Source organism: Arabidopsis thaliana, chromosome 3, assembly GCF_000001735.4.
Source record: "Arabidopsis thaliana chromosome 3, partial sequence".
Taxonomy (NCBI): Eukaryota; Viridiplantae; Streptophyta; class Magnoliopsida; order Brassicales; family Brassicaceae; genus Arabidopsis; species Arabidopsis thaliana.
Window position 1 is genome coordinate 5,175,775 of NC_003074.8, and position 17,086 is coordinate 5,192,860.

At 35.8% G+C, this 17,086-nt stretch overlaps 8 protein-coding genes and 2 long non-coding RNA genes across 21 annotated transcripts; 8 read left to right on the forward strand and 2 right to left on the reverse strand.

The window, feature by feature from the left end:
* The first annotated feature begins 173 nt into the window (after positions 1 to 173).
* AT3G15351 (P53/DNA damage-regulated protein) lies at positions 174 to 1,947 on the forward strand. Of its 7 annotated transcripts, NM_001161146.1 has the most exons (5): positions 285 to 350; positions 945 to 1,035; positions 1,109 to 1,164; positions 1,252 to 1,519; positions 1,612 to 1,854. In NM_001161146.1, exons 4-5 carry the CDS (start codon positions 1,252 to 1,254, stop codon positions 1,755 to 1,757), a joined length of 414 nt encoding a protein of 137 aa, NP_001154618.1. In that variant the 5' UTR covers positions 285 to 350; positions 945 to 1,035; positions 1,109 to 1,164; the 3' UTR covers positions 1,758 to 1,854. The 7 variants fall into 7 exon arrangements, with proteins under 7 accessions (NP_566507.1, NP_001327626.1, NP_001327625.1 ...); NM_112399.3 differs by lacking the exon at positions 1,109 to 1,164 and having other exon boundaries at positions 174 to 350; positions 1,612 to 1,947; NM_001338154.1 differs by having other exon boundaries at positions 174 to 350; positions 945 to 1,519; positions 1,612 to 1,947.
* Positions 1,948 to 2,036: 89 nt separating this feature from the next.
* Positions 2,037 to 3,192, forward strand: AT3G15358 (uncharacterized protein). The gene is made up of 2 exons (NM_202591.2): positions 2,037 to 2,271; positions 2,369 to 3,192. The coding sequence occupies exon 2, from the start codon at positions 2,431 to 2,433 to the stop codon at positions 2,863 to 2,865; it is 435 nt and encodes a 144-aa protein (NP_974320.1). The 5' UTR covers positions 2,037 to 2,271; positions 2,369 to 2,430; the 3' UTR covers positions 2,866 to 3,192.
* A 391-nt stretch (positions 3,193 to 3,583) lies between these two features.
* COX17 (cytochrome c oxidase 17) lies at positions 3,584 to 4,891 on the forward strand (the record flags this gene model as incomplete). 4 transcript variants are annotated; one of them, NM_112400.3, is made up of 2 exons in its annotated part: positions 3,584 to 3,781; positions 4,491 to 4,891. In NM_112400.3, exon 2 carries the CDS (start codon positions 4,492 to 4,494, stop codon positions 4,714 to 4,716), a length of 225 nt encoding a protein of 74 aa, NP_566508.1. In that variant the 5' UTR covers positions 3,584 to 3,781; position 4,491. The 4 variants fall into 4 exon arrangements, with proteins under 4 accessions (NP_566508.1, NP_001327630.1, NP_001327631.1 ...); NM_001338158.1 differs by having other exon boundaries at positions 3,584 to 4,407; positions 4,491 to 4,716; NM_001338159.1 differs by having other exon boundaries at positions 3,584 to 3,968; positions 4,491 to 4,716.
* Positions 3,759 to 4,512, reverse strand: AT3G03095. Its single transcript, NR_140969.1, has one exon. It is a non-coding gene; the product is annotated as an other RNA (long non-coding RNA).
* MT3 (metallothionein 3) lies at positions 4,868 to 5,812 on the reverse strand. Of its 2 annotated transcripts, none has more exons than NM_001202970.1 (3): positions 5,508 to 5,812; positions 5,246 to 5,293; positions 4,868 to 5,162 (listed from the first exon to the last, which is right to left on the reverse strand). In NM_001202970.1, the coding sequence occupies exons 1-3, from the start codon at positions 5,549 to 5,551 to the stop codon at positions 5,051 to 5,053; spliced, it is 204 nt and encodes a 67-aa protein (NP_001189899.1). In that variant the 5' UTR covers positions 5,552 to 5,812; the 3' UTR covers positions 4,868 to 5,050. The 2 variants fall into 2 exon arrangements, with proteins under 2 accessions (NP_001189899.1, NP_566509.1); NM_112401.2 differs by having other exon boundaries at positions 4,893 to 5,162; positions 5,502 to 5,763.
* On the forward strand, positions 5,247 to 5,524 carry AT3G03105. Its single transcript, NR_140970.1, has one exon. It is a non-coding gene; the product is annotated as an other RNA (long non-coding RNA).
* Positions 5,813 to 7,866: 2,054 nt separating the features above from the next.
* Positions 7,867 to 11,155, forward strand: UBC25 (ubiquitin-conjugating enzyme 25). Its single transcript, NM_112402.3, has 7 exons — positions 7,867 to 8,155; positions 8,673 to 8,828; positions 8,919 to 9,674; positions 9,760 to 9,823; positions 9,906 to 10,045; positions 10,139 to 10,450; positions 10,566 to 11,155. Exons 1-7 carry the CDS (start codon positions 8,084 to 8,086, stop codon positions 10,893 to 10,895), a joined length of 1,830 nt encoding a protein of 609 aa, NP_188154.1. The 5' UTR covers positions 7,867 to 8,083; the 3' UTR covers positions 10,896 to 11,155.
* A 152-nt stretch (positions 11,156 to 11,307) lies between these two features.
* On the forward strand, positions 11,308 to 12,015 carry AT3G15357 (phosphopantothenoylcysteine decarboxylase subunit). The gene has a single exon (NM_112403.2). It carries the CDS (start codon positions 11,390 to 11,392, stop codon positions 11,819 to 11,821), a length of 432 nt encoding a protein of 143 aa, NP_566510.1. The 5' UTR covers positions 11,308 to 11,389; the 3' UTR covers positions 11,822 to 12,015.
* A 451-nt stretch (positions 12,016 to 12,466) lies between these two features.
* TRX-M4 (thioredoxin M-type 4) lies at positions 12,467 to 14,062 on the forward strand. Its single transcript, NM_112404.5, has 2 exons — positions 12,467 to 12,935; positions 13,364 to 14,062. The coding sequence occupies exons 1-2, from the start codon at positions 12,674 to 12,676 to the stop codon at positions 13,681 to 13,683; spliced, it is 582 nt and encodes a 193-aa protein (NP_188155.1). The 5' UTR covers positions 12,467 to 12,673; the 3' UTR covers positions 13,684 to 14,062.
* Positions 14,063 to 14,779: 717 nt separating this feature from the next.
* EXPA12 (expansin 12) lies at positions 14,780 to 16,423 on the forward strand. Of its 2 annotated transcripts, NM_112405.3 has the most exons (3): positions 14,782 to 15,007; positions 15,098 to 15,407; positions 15,893 to 16,423. In NM_112405.3, exons 1-3 carry the CDS (start codon positions 14,875 to 14,877, stop codon positions 16,206 to 16,208), a joined length of 759 nt encoding a protein of 252 aa, NP_188156.1. In that variant the 5' UTR covers positions 14,782 to 14,874; the 3' UTR covers positions 16,209 to 16,423. The 2 variants fall into 2 exon arrangements, with proteins under 2 accessions (NP_001327548.1, NP_188156.1); NM_001338165.1 differs by having other exon boundaries at positions 14,780 to 15,407; positions 15,893 to 16,395.
* Positions 16,424 to 17,086: the final 663 nt, after the last annotated feature.

Genomic DNA, 17,086 nt, shown 5'->3' on the forward strand with positions numbered 1-17,086 from the left:
AAAAACACATTGACAAGCTTAGTTGATATCACGAACTCGTTTTTGGATGCAAAAAAGTTACTCTGTTTTATGACTTTATCATCTCAAATTATTAAATAGGTATATTTTTAAATACCAAATAAATAAAATTTACATTTTCTTGTGCTACGATACGACGGCGGGAACGATCGCACCTTTCAATGGTATGATTAGTGGGCCGGGCCTTTTATAGCCCAAATACCTAGCCCATAACTCAACTCGGGGGTTTAATGTAATTTATATTGTTAATAAACTTCGTCCCTCTCATTGCGTCACCGAGATTCTCACCGGACCTCTGCTTATTAAATCTTCGTCTGTAAATCCATTTAAAGGTTATTATTTTGTTTCTGAGTTACTTCGTCTCGCCCTCTTGTTAAGATGCTGCAAAAATGAATTAAAGAATCGTTTTACACTTTTGTTGGTGTTGTGGTTGCCTTCGTTATTGCATCGTAGGAACGAGAGATTTTGTGAATTAGGTTTTAGGGTTTCGGAATTCAGGGTTTTAACCATTTAGGGTTTATCAGAATTGTTAATTTCTATAATCGTTTCTCTGAAATTGGATGAAATCATTAATCGTATCAATATTGAAAAATTTGGGAATTCAATAATCACTCTATAGAATAGAAGCTGAAACGATGGTGAAAGGTTTAGTATGATGTTGGTACATACATACAACGAAAACATGGAGTGGCTTATGGTACTAATTAGAGTCTTTGAAATTGAGCTTAAGCAAACAAAGTATCCATAGCTTCACTTTTTTTCTGGCTTCGTTGTGGTTTGATTTGTGCATGAAGATGTAGGTTAACATGGAGATGTACAGGATTAGGAAGATTGACTATACCACTTATCAAATCTTTTCCTTTTTCCCCTTCAACCAATAATGCTTTATTTGATTCTGAGCCTATTTGTTTGTTGGAATCTGTTAGACTAGAGATGGATTTGGATCCAAAGAAGTTTGCTGCACTATTGGACAAAATTGAAGCTGAAGCTGATGAGTTTCTATTAGCTCGAAATCAGGTACTCGGGAATCTGCTTTGGTAGTATCTAGTTGGAAATATTCACTACTTCGTAATTTATATGTGATTGACAGATTGAGGAAAGCACAAGATTTTTCAATCTATTGTTGTCTGCAACTTATTTTGTCTTGTGAGAAAACAGATATTATATGATATGTATTGTTGTTAGGTCAATAAGTTTTTTTAACCAAAATGGAGCTTGTAATATGTGTAATAGATGGTGGAGAATGACAAGGAGAGGAATGCAAACCGAGAGGCTCTTACAGCACTAAGGAAGAGAGCTCGGACAACAAAGACTAGTGTTATGTCTCCATTTGATTCTATGATGAAGGATATCCATGGGAGCTCAACGAAACCTTTGGTCCAAGAAGTTTGCTCCACATGTGGATCCCATGACTCTAGTGAACCCACCTGGATGATGCTCCCAGGAGCTGATCTTTTTGCTGCAATTCCGTTTCATGCTGTGCATACAATGCTAGAGAAAGGTATCATCTTTGTTTACATTTATTTGCTACTCTCATTTAGAGACTAGTGCAGTTTCCTCATGAGAAAACGGCCTACTTGTTACTATGTGAAGATGAAGAGAAAATGGAGTTTGAATCGAAGAAGTTACAGAGCTTAGTGAAGGAAAAAGCTCTGTTTATATCGGAACTAGGGGCTCTTGCTGATGGTATTTCTCCTGGCGTTATCAGATCGTTGGTGGCTTTAGAGGACAAACCTTAAGTTAAGTAGAAGAAGTAGAACAATGTTAGTTTGTCACAAAAAGGATATGTTCATTGATTCTCTTGTATGATGGGAAAAGTCATTATCCTTAATATTAATTAAAATCACAAAACTTTCCTTGTGTCTTTTGATGATTGCTTTCCACTGATTAATATTTTTACCAAAAGTCTTGGATAAGTTTGCTAAACAGATGATATTATTGGTATAAATTTGTTTTAAATTATATTGACAATTGTTTCTCTCAACTATAAATTTGTTTATAATCTCTCCCACTTATAATCGGAAACCAATCTTTATACGGTGGGTTTGAATTTCTGTTGAAGAAAGAGGAGAAGCTGCCAAAAGAGGACCGAGATCAAGTCAAATATCTTCTTTTGCAACAAGACAAAATTAGGGTTTATCCATAAACAATTCCCAGAAGTTCTCTTGTGGAATTCAAAATCCCTGAAATCATATAATCTCTCTATTCAAAACATTTGCTCTTGCAAAAGCTTAAACATCACAGCTTCCTCAGGTTTGAACCTTCTCTATCTGTAAAGTTTGAAACTTTGAATAATATGCGTTTTTTTGTTTGGTTCCATCTGTTTTTGACCTTTTCTCGATATTTTCAGGTGATTCTTCGAAAACCCAGCAAAAAAGTCAGATTCTTTCTATTGGAATCAACAAAGGTCCGATGAATTCATATCTCTTCCGCGTAATCTGTATACTCCATTCGATTATCGCACTCACAAGTGGAACTCTGATGATGTTCTACACAGAGAAAGCTTCGATCTTTGGACATGGTAGTGATATAGCAAACAAGCTCAAAGGATCAACACCTCACGACGAGCAGCTTATTCAGATTTCTCAGTCATTCTCTGGTTTGCTTCTCTTTGCTATCGGATTGGTGCTTTTCATGGTGTCGTTTGTGAAAGACAGAGAGTTTCATAGCTTCTTTGCAGCTGGTTCTGTGATTCTCTATATGGTTATGGCTTTATGGAGAGTTATGTTTGAGTGGAAGATTGAAGATCTTGCTTTTGAATGTCCCAAGCAAGCCCTTGGAGATATTGCTTTAGCTGTCTCATGGGTTTTCTTCCTCGTTTATACATGGAGAGAGAAGTATGATTGATGTTTTTTTTTTTTTTCTTAAACTATTGTCGGTTTTTATAGATTCAGATGATCAAGTGTCAATGAAATAGAGGAATTGTCAATGAAAATGGTTTGTTTTTTCAACTGTGAAAACATCACAAGTCTTAGGTTCCTTCATTCTTGAAACTTATTTTGTAAATCTGTGTAAATACTCTGTTTGAGTGAAATTCTCATTTGTGAAACATTGTTTTTTTTTCTGCAAGTATTTCAATATGTTGGCAAGGTACTACAATCTAGAAACAAAGATGGAGATGAGCAAACTACAGCAGTTTCCAATAAGGGATAATAAGTTCATCTGCTATAAAAGGAATGGTTCTGTGGACAATTAAACTCATAGGAAGTCCAACTCCATAAGCTTCATCATCATCAATGTAGATTGAAGCGTAATGAGAATAAGCAGCTAATATCAGGATCACAAAACTTCCACTCCCTAATGTCTCTCCTCTGCCAAGCAAAGATTGTAGCTTTCTTTCGTTTCAGCCTTACCCTGAGTCTCAGTATCTGTAAAATCTCTTTGCAAGTGCTAAAAAACATTATGTTTCATCTTCCACAAGCTATAACTCTCCATCTGTGTGAGAGATGTTGAATTGCTGCAATCTGCCAATCTTTGGATCCATTACTATCTCCATTTGTTGTCAGTGACTCAGTGCTAAAACAAATGGGCCTAGCCCACTTTAGACCAATCAGATGGGCTCGTAGCTAAATTCGATGCTTGTGTATAGTAGAACATTCAAAAACAAAACAAAAAAAATCGTATTTGGTGGTGGCTTGTTTGCTTTTGAATTCGCCTCCTTGTTCAACCTGAAGCCAAGTGTTCTTCTTTCCTTTCGAACCTGTCGCCGACATTTTCACCGGTTCTCTGCTCTTTGATTCTTCCTCTGCAAATTCATTCAAAGGTTTCTTTTTTCTTTTTCCTCTTTTTGAGAATTTTATGTCGAGAATTGTAAGATGCTGCAAAGGAAAAAAAGGGAACATTTTTCGCAGATTTGATTTGCTTGCTTGCTCGTTGAATTGAATTGTTACCCAATTGGCTTATGAGTTTGGTGTTGTTGTTATCTTATTGATGAGATTTCGTAATTTAAGGTCAGGGTTTTGAGATTCAGGGTTTTAAGTCGTCTGATGTTTCTTAGGGTTTATCAGAAGTTCAATTTTTTTAGATGTTCAGATGGGTTTATGCGTTTTTAAATTTTGATTGAAAAATCTCGAATTTAATATAATAACCACTCGTAAGTATTTTCAAGCCACTCATTTCGTGATCACAAGTTCTCAATAAAAGTCTTTGTGGTAGATTTATGCAGTCATTGTTTTCGATTTCTTACCAAGTAGACTATTGTCATGGAATTCTATACATTTGTTAGCTCTTATTGAGCTTGGTTTTTGAGAACCAAGTATATTATTTCGATCTTTGTTTGTGTTTGCTTATGAGCACATCCCAAGGTTTAAGGACTTGATATTTGATCTTTAAGATCGCTTCTTTAACAGATGAATGATAAGTTAGGATTTGAAGGAGAATTTAGGCGATGTGAGTATGTGACTTATGTTTATGCCATTTGTTCTTTATCATGTTCATTTTTTTTACCGTGTTCTTTTTTTCGTTGTCTACAGGATGACTGATCAGCCAGCACAAAATGGATTGATTCCTCCACCCACTTCAGAGCCAAGCAAGGCTGCTGCCTCAGCAGAGACGAAACCAAAGAAGAGGATATGTTGTGCTTGCCCTGATACCAAGAAGCTGAGAGATGAGTGCATTGTCGAGCATGGTGAATCGGCTTGCACTAAATGGATCGAGGCTCATAAAATTTGTCTCCGAGCAGAAGGTTTCAACGTCTGATACTTTTTTTTCTTTTTCTAATACGTAATTTGATGGATCATCAAAAGGAATGAGCAACAGAAGATTGTTCATCACCCGGTATGGGTTTAGGGTATAAAAGCAAGAGATAATGTATGCATTTGATACAAAATCCCATTTTGATGCGATTGATAATAAAAAGAAACCATCTTTTCAATTATCTTGCAAGTTTCTTTAGTTTTATAGGGAAGGGAAAGAAGGGTCATAACCCATTACATCACACCATACTAGAGAGTAGTAATAAGAGAGACATGAGCTCAATAGATGAGCCCACATCAACTTTTATTCATATTACATTTTGATTAAAGAAGCTTCATTAGTTGGGGCAGCAAGTGCAGTTGACGCAGCTGCAAGAGGAGCCGCACTTGCACTTGCAATTTGCGTTGTTCTCCTCGGCACCAACGTCCATGATCATGGCCTCCTTGTAGCTGCAAAACAAATAAATTGTTCCATCATTATGAATATGATCTCGTTGTATCATTACTATTACAAACATGTCATTTGTTATTACCTCTCCTGAGTCTCGACGATGTCGAAGGTGTAGCTGGTTCCCTTCTTTCTACAGTCACAGAGTAACAAAGCATAGGTCAATCAAGATCTAGAGCAACATAAGATTTACAGAAGACAAAGATTATAGTTTCAGACACAGATCAAGCATCAAGATCCAAAAACAGAGAGGTTTCACTCTGCTGTTGGCTCAACAAAATCGATAACTCAACGAATCAGAAACAGGGTCTTTCTCAAAAAAAGAAACAGAGGACACTTACACGCACTGGGTCTTGTCAGCACAGTCGCAGCTTCCGCAGTTGCTTGACATGATTGAGTTTTTGAAAAGGCTTTAAAGGATGTTTAGTTATGAAGTGTTTGAGTTCTTGTTTGTTGTTGTTGTTGTTGTTCTGTTTTGTGATCCGATGGCTATGTAATTTATAGAAGGATAGAGAGAGTGGAGAATCTCTGCAAATTATGTGACAACCGAATCTTTTTTGGGTTATGGAGAGAAAAGCCTTTCGTTGCCAACCTCTCGTGTCCATTTCACTCCTTTTTTCCCACTATATTCGTTATTCTTCCCTTTTTTTGTAGTAATCCATTACAACTCTTTTTTTATATAACAAATTTGGAATATAGTTGATTAACAACTGAAATCAAAATATATGAATTTTAGCATATGTAGTTGGAATTACTATTAGTATAAATAATCTAGTTGAAATATTTAAATAGAGGCGTGCTCCTCAAATCATAGGTGACAATTTAAAGTCGTTGCCTCCCAGACAAAATTGTGACGTACTCGTGAACAAGATTTAAAGTTTTGAACAAGATCTTTGTTTTTATAATAGATCAATTTTAAATCTATACTCCTATGATTCGGGGTAATTTTAACTTTGCGAAACTCATGATTACTCAAAGATTCCAAAAGGATATGATTTGAATGTAGTGCTCTATATCCTTTTTCCCAAATATGAAATATGACTAGTGTCCTACTGATGATTAAGCTTATTTCCAATAGAATCCAAATACAATCATTAGAAGAATAAAAGTTGATTTATCTAATCTAAGTTCAAATACAATATTTTATGGGAGAACTAACATTATTTGATGCATGACTATTTTTGTTTCGTAAGATATATCTTGTTTCCCCAAAAAAGAAAAAGAAGAAGATTATATCGAAATCATTTTTTTTTAATCATTGAGGAAAGATTGTAGATAACTAAAAACCATTCTGTTCCATTTTAAACTCTTTCACTTAGATTATCCTTATAATATTCACTTGCGTTTGTGTACATTGTCTGAATTCTGAAATATTAATGTCCTCGGCATTTCTTACATAAACATCATTTTTTCAGTCACGAAATGACGAATATGTCCCAAGAAGAATGAGCAAAGAAATGCATGTCGTTTTGTGAATAAAAATCTATCCACTAACTTGCAAAGACCAAAAAGATGGCTTTCTGTCTCTTTCAACTTTTATTAATTTGGTTCTCTAATTTGAAAATTAGCAGAGCATATGTTTCAGAAATTAGTGACTTAATAAAACAAACAACTTCATTATCCTCAACTACAGTAGATTACAAAGCCTGTGATGACTGATGACTATCTCATGTTTATTTTTCGATCAAAAAGTTCGACTGTTTCTTTTGTTTGTTTGTTTTCTTCTTTTAACTTATGTTATGTTATCATGTTTGTTTCTTTTGTTTATTTTTACTGATGATGCCCATTTGTAAAAGCCCATAACATAAGAAATAATGTACATAGGCCCAAAATAAGACCAGCATGGATCTCTCTCTCTCTCTCCTTTTTTCTTTTGTTTTAAAAAAATCTCTTTTCTAATTTTTTTAAAAAAATCTCTTTTCAAACAAAAAAAAAGAGATAAATTTTGTAAAAAAATCAATAACGACATATGTCAGTATGTCACACCAGTTTAATTATTTTAAATTTAAATTAATACATTTTTATTACTTACTGTATTCAACTTTTCTTTTTATATATCTAAACAAACTTCATCTTTTTTTTTGTTGTTATTAACAAACTTAATCTATTAATAGCTGAAAGTAAGAATAAGATAATGGGCCAAAACACAAATAATAATAGCACTATAACATTGATGATCATTGATAATAGCACTATTACATCTTTTTTTACATTGATTGATCATTCATTTACTGGTCTTTTTATTTAAAATAAATTTATAATTTAATCAATGATACTAGTCAGATTCATCGTACTTCTTTAGAAAAAATATCAGTGTATTCTTTATAACTTAAAAAACAACTCAATTATATCTTCTCATTAGATTTGCTATGATTATTCTGTTACTATAAAAAAAAAAAACGGAACCAAAAAAATAGTTCCCAACCGTTGGATTAACCCAATAACTTGTTTATCTCACATCGAACGGTTCTAAAATCATAGCCTTGGTCGAAATCACCTAACCTTGTTGTTTAAGCTCGGTCTATTTCGTCTACAGCAGCAGACCACACTAGTACTAGTAGTACCTTCATCATCACCGTTAAATAATAATTTCCAATATAAACTTCAATCGCAACCGTCAATGTAAAAAGTGGGCCCCATATGCGTAGACTTTCCGTATTGACTTGTTGAATAAAAACGCACAAATTGGAAAATTTTCATTAATCATCACTGTTTTAATTTAGGTCTTTAATTTATTAAGATTTAGGATTAATAGAGAGAAAGAGGAATTGGTTTTAAGTGTTAAGAGAGAAAAGCCTTTGCGCAATCTCACTGTGTGTTGGTATATATTACGGCGCCAAGGTTTCTTTGATCGATTTCTTCTTCTTCTTCTGGAAAATTATCTCGTTTTCCGTTTTTAGTTCTTTGAGTTTGGGATCGTTCAATGGAGCCCAACGTAGTGGAGATCGCTACTCCTCCTGCCGCTTCTTGCTCGAGAATTCGAACGCCAACAAAGGTTATTACTTTACCTAATTGAATTGAATTTGATCGGATTTTAATCTCTAGAGGGTAATTCTGTTTAACTGTGTCTTAAATTCACTGATTTACCTAATTTGAAGTTAAAATTGATTTTGGGGATTGTGTGATTGTGTGATCATCAATCTGGGTTTTGAGGTCTTTGTTGATTTATTGGTTTTAGTGAGTCATCATCGTTGATTTTGCTGATGTGTGATTGGGGTCTTTTGTTTTGTTGGCTCACTTGCATTATGTTTTTTATTTGTGTATGTTCTCTTTGAAGGATCGTCATTCGTTTCGGCGATCACTTTCTAACGTTTCATGTTTCTGATCACTAGAAATTGACTGTTAAAGTTGTTATAGACTTGTTTTTGTTATGTAATGTGATGTCAAGTCTATGAATGTTTTGTCTTTGGTTCTTTGTGATAACTATTTTGCTCTTTGGTGGCTTTGCTATTCAATTGGATATTATTATGTTTATCTTACTCTGGATTTTGGGTGGGATCATGAACTTGTAGGCTGAAACTCCAGAAGTGATTGATGTGGAGGAATATGATTTGCAAAACGGTGGTGTTCCTAATGGCAACAATGTTGATTATAAGAACAAAGGGAAGGCTATAGACTTTGATTCCATGTCTTACGGTGACTATGGTGAAGAAGATGAGTATGCTGTGGTAAATGTTTGAATTTTCGTTTTTTCTTTTCTTCTAATGAGTCTACTTACGTTGTCACAACTAAAAGGTCTTTTTTAAAAATTATTCTAGGGATCTCCTGGTGATGATTATGGTTATCCTGAATCATCTCCACTATCAAATAGTTTGTTAGACCCAGAGTCTTTGATCTATGAAGACGACGAAAACTATTCCGAACAATATGACTTTGAAATGGAGGCGGAGCCTGATAATTACTCCATGTATCAAGACCTTTTCGATGGTAAGGATATCCCAACTGGTGTGGAGGTTTCAATGGATTGGTTTCCAAATTCAGCTGACAAGGAATCAGCGAGTAGTAGCAAATCGTCTCATGCTAATAACGGGAATAACAGTTCCAAGAAAGCAACAAAAGCAAGTGGAATCCATTCTCAATTTTCTTCAGATATGGAAACCCCTGTAGCTCAACCATGGAATGCTTTACCGCACAAAGCTGAAGGAGTCATACCAAACTCTGCTTATGCCTTGCCACAGAACAGCAAGGCTTTTCAACCACCTTACGCTGTCCACTATTCAGCCCTTAAAACTGCTTTTTCCAATTATCTTCAGCCTCAGACTCCTGATACCGTATTGGGGGAGGCTCCAGCTCCTGCTGCAGGTTCTTCTGGTTTATTGCCACCAAACACACCCGGTTTTAAAAGTAATGCTGCTCGGTTTAAAGAGGAGCCGCCTATATTACCTCCGGATGATTCCAGAGTTAAGAGAAATATGGAGGATTATCTTGGGCTTTATTTGTTTTTCAAAAGATTTGACATCGTCGAAGATTTTTCAGATCACCACTATGCTTCTAAGGGAACAACTTCAAAGCAGGTTGCCAGATGAGCATAAGTTAATCTTTATAATGGAATGCTTCTTATGTTTTTTCAAGATTTAACTTTTTTCTTTGTCTTATCAGCATTCAAAGGATTGGGCGAAAAGGATCCAAGACGAGTGGAGAATTCTTGAGAAAGATTTACCAGGTTGGTATACACGCTGTCTTATACAACAATCTCTGTGGCTTTTATCAGTAATTTTTTCTTACATTCTTTGTTATTGGAACAGAGATGATATTTGTCAGAGCTTATGAATCTAGGATGGATCTTTTAAGGGCTGTAATTATCGGAGCCCAAGGAACTCCCTACCATGATGGTCTCTTCTTTTTTGATATCTTCTTCCCGGATACATACCCTTCTACGCCACCGGTAAGTCAACTGAACTTTCTCAAGTTGAGTTTTTTTTATTGTTTTCTAAAGGTTGTCTCATTTGATATGTGAATTTCCTCTTGGTTTTACAAGATTGTTCATTACCATTCTGGTGGGCTAAGAATCAACCCAAATCTGTACAATTGTGGGAAAGTGTGTCTGAGTCTTCTCGGCACTTGGAGTGGTAACCAGAGGGAGAAATGGATCCCCAACACTTCGACGATGCTACAAGTTCTTGTCTCGATCCAAGGTCTAATCTTAAATCAAAAACCTTACTTCAACGAGCCCGGCTACGAGAGGTCAGCAGGTTCTGCACATGGTGAGAGTACCTCTAAAGCTTACAGCGAAAACACATTCATACTGTCTTTAAAGACTATGGTTTACACCATGAGGAGACCACCCAAGGTAAAAGCAAAAACCTCATCCCATTACACTTGTCTCTCTCTACTAATAAAAAAGCGTAAACCTTTTCACTAAAACTTGAGATTGATTGTTTCTGGTGGTTTTTCGAATGCTACAGTATTTTGAAGACTTTGCGTATGGACATTTCTTCAGCTGTGCTCACGACGTGTTGAAGGCGTGTAATGCTTACAGAAACGGAGCTACACCGGGATATCTGGTGAAGGGGGCTCCAGATGTGGAAGAGAATAGCGCGGGCATGAGCTCTCTGAAGTTTAGGACAGATGTGGCTACCTTTGTGGAGACAGTGCTGTTGAAAGAGTTTATTCTTCTAGGTGTCCTTGGTCTCGAACCGGAAGAAGAAGAAAAAACACCTGAGACTATAATCGTTGCAGAGAGTAGCAAATGTACCAGATCAAGGTCCAAGAGAGACAGAGTTTCTTCTAGTTGATCTCCATTGCTCCCTTTTTTTTGTCCTTAATTTTTCTTAATTTCTGAAGAAACCGGTGACTTAATTAGTTTCTCCCTTCTTACAATCATGGATCCTCTTTTTTTCTCTTAACTATGACATAAATCTTAAAAGACTATTGAGAACTGAGAAGTCACTCTCATATGTACAGTTCCCTTTATCAGTCAGATTTATTATAGCCTCAATTTTCTGAGCTACCAGAGAAGTGAGTAAAAGTCAACGATACAAGGTTTGGATTTTGACTTTTAAGCTTTATTATCCCTCCTAATCAAGACAAAAGATGTGAACCAGATTTACTTTACCGACGTGTTGTTGTACTTTCAACTGAAAATCTAAACTACAGTTCTGAAAAAGAGATACGTAAATGTACACGTGTCTATCCACGTGTCAACTCCTACTAAAAACCCTAAACCCTTCCCTCTCTTTATATTAGCCGTCCTAAACTCTTTATCAGTCCCAGTACACTGCGATCAAAAATGGCTTCAGCTTCATCATCGGCGGCGAGATCACTCATCCGCGACGGAAAATCGTTGACGAATCTATTCCTCCGTGGACGTAAGATCAATCTCACCGAGACAGTACAGAACAATGGACCGGCCATTCGATCTCTGCTTTGTTTTAACCAGATGCCGGCGGCTAGCCAATACCCTGTTTACTCTGAAACTTTTCCGGTTATGAAATCCGGTTTACGTGTCGGCTTCGTTCAGAAGGAGGCCGTTTCGGAGAGAGTAGGGAAAATGGAGGCGGCTCATGGAAAGCGAGTGGTGGACAACAAAGATGCTGATTCAGAGGAGGACACGGATTTTGATGAAGACGAGATTGATGACGTTGACTTTGAAGACGATGAAGATTCTGACGAAGATGATGAGGAAGAGGAGGATGACAAGTACACAAGGAAGAAGAAGTAACTCTTCATTCTTCACAAAATGCTTTCTGTTTTTTGTTTGCTTGAGATTAATGGCTTTAGACATAAACCTTCTTTGATGAAATGGTTCTAAAATGACAATTTCTTCTTCTTTGTCCAGTATATTTTTCTTCACATCCCATTTTAACTATTAAATCTGTGGTTTTGGTTATCAATGATATATGTGACATTCGGGGGAAAGAACAAAAAAATTCTCAAACTGACGAAAATGTTGCAACTATCTCAGTAAACTATTAAAATGGTATCGATTAGACGATGGTGATTAGATTATTATAACATCCCAAATCGAGTTTTGTCTTCTTTTTTTTTTCTCTCAAAACAAGCTCAATACTATTTGGAATCGAGTTTTGAACAAGTTTTCTCTAATTTATGTGATCATAACGCTTAGTAATAGAATCCATATGTATTTATGCAAATCTGTTTTAAGAAAAAAAATTACTCTCCAAAGAAAAGTTAAACTATATATAATATAGACACCCTTTCATAAAGTGATATAAGAGTCCAATCCTCAACCTTAACTAATGAAAAAAGAACATGTCCGTCTTCGTAAATAGAATCGACCTTATAGCAGTGCTGCCTAACCGAATTGGTGCGGTGCTGCCTAACCGAAATCAGATGTGCTGCCTAACCGAAATCAAATTTGATAGTCGGTCTACTAAAACAATTGACGGTTTACAGGAGTCCTCTAAACGTTGTCGTTATCTCAAAGGAAAGAATGACGTGGCGAGGATAAAATCGCATTCGCCTCTGTGTGTGTTCTCAAGTCATTCAAATTGTCACCCGTATCTGCCAAAAACCCTCTAACCACTCAAAAAAATATCTCTGCTCTGCTCCAATGGCGTCGTTACTCGATTCCGTCACCGTGACCCGCGTGTTTTCTCTGCCGATTGCGGCTTCGGTCTCGTCTTCTTCAGCTGCTCCGTCGGTTTCACGACGCCGGATTTCTCCCGCCAGGTTTCTGGAATTCAGAGGTTTGAAGTCTTCGCGGAGTTTGGTGACTCAGTCGGCCAGTCTGGGTGCGAATCGTAGAACCAGAATCGCTCGCGGTGGACGAATCGCCTGTGAGGCTCAGGACACCACTGCCGCCGCCGTCGAAGGTAACTTCAGTTTTCTTATAGTACAACTCGTAGATCTGAACCTTAAATCAGTGAGGATTCAACTTCATCATCTATATAATTACTTGGATTGTTAGTCTTTAGTATTATCTGATTTAGTTCTCTAAAACTAGGATTCATAGGGAGTGGATTCTGATAAAACATTGTAGTCAACGTTATTGAATACTCAACTTCTTCATCTATCAAGTTGTTGTATGATCAAACCAGGATTGATTATACAAATTGATAGCAAAGATACTCTGTGATAAGATTTTAGCATATGGTTTAAATAACTCAAGAAAGAACCAGAGTCTTGTTGGCATTGAGCATTGATGTGCTCTGTATACTATTTCACAGAACGGTTCTCTCTGATAGTTGCATAATTTCAATCACCATTGAGATATATCTAACTAGTTTGTTTGATGTTGCAGTACCAAATCTGTCTGATTCAGAATGGCAAACAAAGGTTCTGGAATCAGATGTCCCAGTTCTGGTCGAGTTCTGGGCACCATGGTGTGGACCTTGCCGTATGATTCACCCCATAGTTGACCAGCTAGCCAAAGATTTCGCAGGGAAGTTCAAATTCTACAAAATCAACACTGACGAGAGCCCAAATACAGCAAACCGTTACGGGATACGAAGCGTTCCAACAGTAATCATCTTCAAAGGCGGTGAGAAGAAAGATAGCATCATTGGAGCTGTGCCTAGAGAGACGTTGGAGAAAACTATAGAAAGATTCTTGGTCGAGTAACAAAATTTGACTCTTTTGTCACTCTGAACCATTTTACCTTATCTTCTCTCTTGTAATCTCTGTAAAGTCTTTTAAGTTTTTGACTATTATGTTATCGTGGGTCCTCTTTGTCTTCTTCAATAAAAAAAATGGAAACAAAGTAATCCACCGACGCATGAGAAGCATAACTCCACGTTGAACCACATGCCATTGTTCTTCCTAATTCACCGTACAATCTATATACATACATATGTTTTGAGTAATGTAGGCTTCCGTACTGTTTCATTCTGTGTACTGCATAGGACATATATTAATACCACGAGGGGGTCTATGTAATCTTATATTATATCATGTATGTTTTCGATTTCTAATCCAATTATGTGAGTATATACTATGTGGCATGTCCAAGCCATGTCTTTACTAAACGATCAGGAGAAAACGCGTTTCGTTTTTAAATCAGTTTAGTTGGATTCCCATATTTAATCTCGGATTACACAGGTCATTTCGCGACTAAAACTTAGGAAACTTAGATCTCAAATTCCCAACCTTTGATAGCACCGAATAATTAAGATACGAAATCCTGAACTAAATATACAGCTAGATATCGAAAACGTTTGTCAACTCTGCCATTCTCTTCCATCATTTTCCTCTCGGAACCAAATGTTAGTTACAGTCAGATTACAAGGCAGTTCAATCTCTAACCAGAGCTAAAAATATCATTATCTTGTAGTATTTCAAATACTAGTATTTTGTTATGGGTAATTCTCCTCAGAAACTAAAATGTTGTTACTTAATATGCTTCTATATGGACATATCAAAAATATTTTTCATTAACTACTTCACCAAAAAATAGCTATATGACATTAAAGTGTTTTAGTATTTCAACTAGGAAATTATGTTCCCCTGTGTTTAGACCTATATTCAATTATTATAGAATTTTCAAGAGCAATAAAAAAAGAAAGATCCAACTAAGAAAGATAACGAACACATGCATGAGATTGTGGTGCATGTAAGTGAAAATAAGTCGTAATAATCACCGACAAAACGCGTTAATACTTATTATAGATCCTTATAAAACGAGTCCAAATGTCTTCCTTCTTCTTCAAGCAAATAAGCAATCAATTGTGAACTCAAAGCTTTCTTTTCTCGACCTCTCTTTCTTTCATCACGAAAAATTTATACTTATCTCAAATAAAATAAAAATATATATATATGGATATGAAGGGAACATACTTAGTAACGGTTATTCTCTTGGTTAGTACGTTAAGTGTGGGGATGTGTTCTAACGGTTGGATAAGAGCTCATGCAACGTATTATGGTGTCAATGATAGCCCTGCTTCACTTGGTAAAAAGGCCATTAAACTATTGTTTAATATACGTTTTTGTTACTTCAAAGTTTGTATGGTAAATTTGTTTTTTAGATACAATTTTATAGGAGGAGCTTGTGGGTATGACAATCCGTACCACGCCGGATTCGGAGCACACACGGCGGCGCTAAGCGGTGAGCTATTCAGAAGCGGTGAGTCATGCGGTGGGTGCTACCAGGTGAGGTGCGACTTTCCGGCGGATCCTAAGTGGTGTCTCCGAGGAGCCGCCGTGACGGTGACGGCTACAAACTTTTGCCCAACGAATAACAATAATGGTTGGTGCAATCTCCCTCGCCATCACTTTGACATGTCCTCCCCCGCTTTCTTCCGCATTGCCCGTCGCGGCAATGAAGGCATCGTCCCCGTCTTCTATCGCCGGTAACTTATTCGATGCTATAGGAGTCAATTGCTTTTTTATGCATATAGTGTTCATCCTTTTTGATAAGTTAATAAACTGAAACTATACATTAAAGTATATTTTGGAGTTTTTTTTTTTTCTTTTTAAAATGTAAGGTAGAGAACATTATACAACCCTATCATTATTTTAAGTTATTAACATTATTGTTTAATTTATTTCATCTACATATCATTATTTTGCTATAATGATCATTAGCAAGCTAGGTCATTATATATTATAGCAAAATTTATAAGGAAAGAATGGATGAAGTTTAGATCAACATCACATTATAACATGTACATATACGTACGCTCACAAACAGAAAAAAAAAAAACAAAAACAAGGCCAATCCTTCAAAAGAATCTGGAAAAAGGTTTAAATGGACTTTAGTTAAATAAAAATATAGCATGTAATTACTGTGATATTTATGCAAAATATCTAATAGTTTTGTAATGTGTATATATAGGGTGGGATGCAAAAGAAGAGGAGGCGTGAGGTTCACGATGAGAGGGCAAGGTAACTTCAATATGGTAATGATCTCAAACGTTGGTGGTGGCGGCTCGGTGAGATCAGTAGCGGTGAGAGGCTCAAAGGGAAAGACTTGGCTTCAGATGACCCGTAATTGGGGTGCCAACTGGCAGAGCTCCGGTGATCTCCGGGGACAGAGACTCTCCTTCAAAGTTACTCTGACGGACAGCAAAACGCAGACATTTTTGAACGTTGTCCCTTCTTCTTGGTGGTTTGGCCAAACCTTCTCTTCTCGAGGAAGACAATTCGTTTAACTACAAAACTAAGTCGTGCTCTGGTCAAAACGCAATTCTTTGCTTATTTCTGAACTTGCCCTTGTTTTAATTGGGCAGTGTTCCTTTGTTTCTCTTTTATTGCTAAATAATTTCATGCTTAATTTTATTTAACGGAACGGTTTCTCATTTATGTATGAAGCATTACTCGACAAGTTAAAGAGTTTTGCAGAATTTATATTAATGGAAATAACATTTTTTACAAGTTCATTTGTCAACAAAATTATCAGAGCTAATAGACACCATGAAAAAAGACTATTATCAGATAAAAGCTTCATAAAACACAGATTAGTATATAAATGTAATGTTACATGCTAGCTTTAATTGAAAAAGAACGACATTGTCAGGTACGTAACTTGAAATAACTCTTTATCTTCTTTTTTTTGTCAATGAAATAATTCTTTCTATAAAATAATAATAATAATAATAATAATAATAATTCTTTCTTACATAAAGATAAAATAAATATATAAAAACTATAATAAATAAAACAGAGCAATAAATATATAAAAACAATTTTTAAAAAACAAGGTGCTGGCCCATGCTTTTTAAAAAACAATCTGTTGATTTTTCAAATACAAACTAAATATACTTAGAAAGTTAATTAAATATCACTAAAACCTACTTTTGGGAAGGTTATTAAAAATTTCCCTCCAACTTGGGAAGAATGTTTGTGAGAGATTAACAAAAAATAGATGAAGGTTTCACACCACATTCAGTTCCTTATCAACAGATTGATGTGAGCTTTTAATGAATAAAAAGCTGTTTTCTTTTTGTCATCAATTTCTTCTATACATAACTCTGGTCCATTTTTTATTCATGTTTTAATAATATAACAAAGAAAAAGTGGAATCATTGTA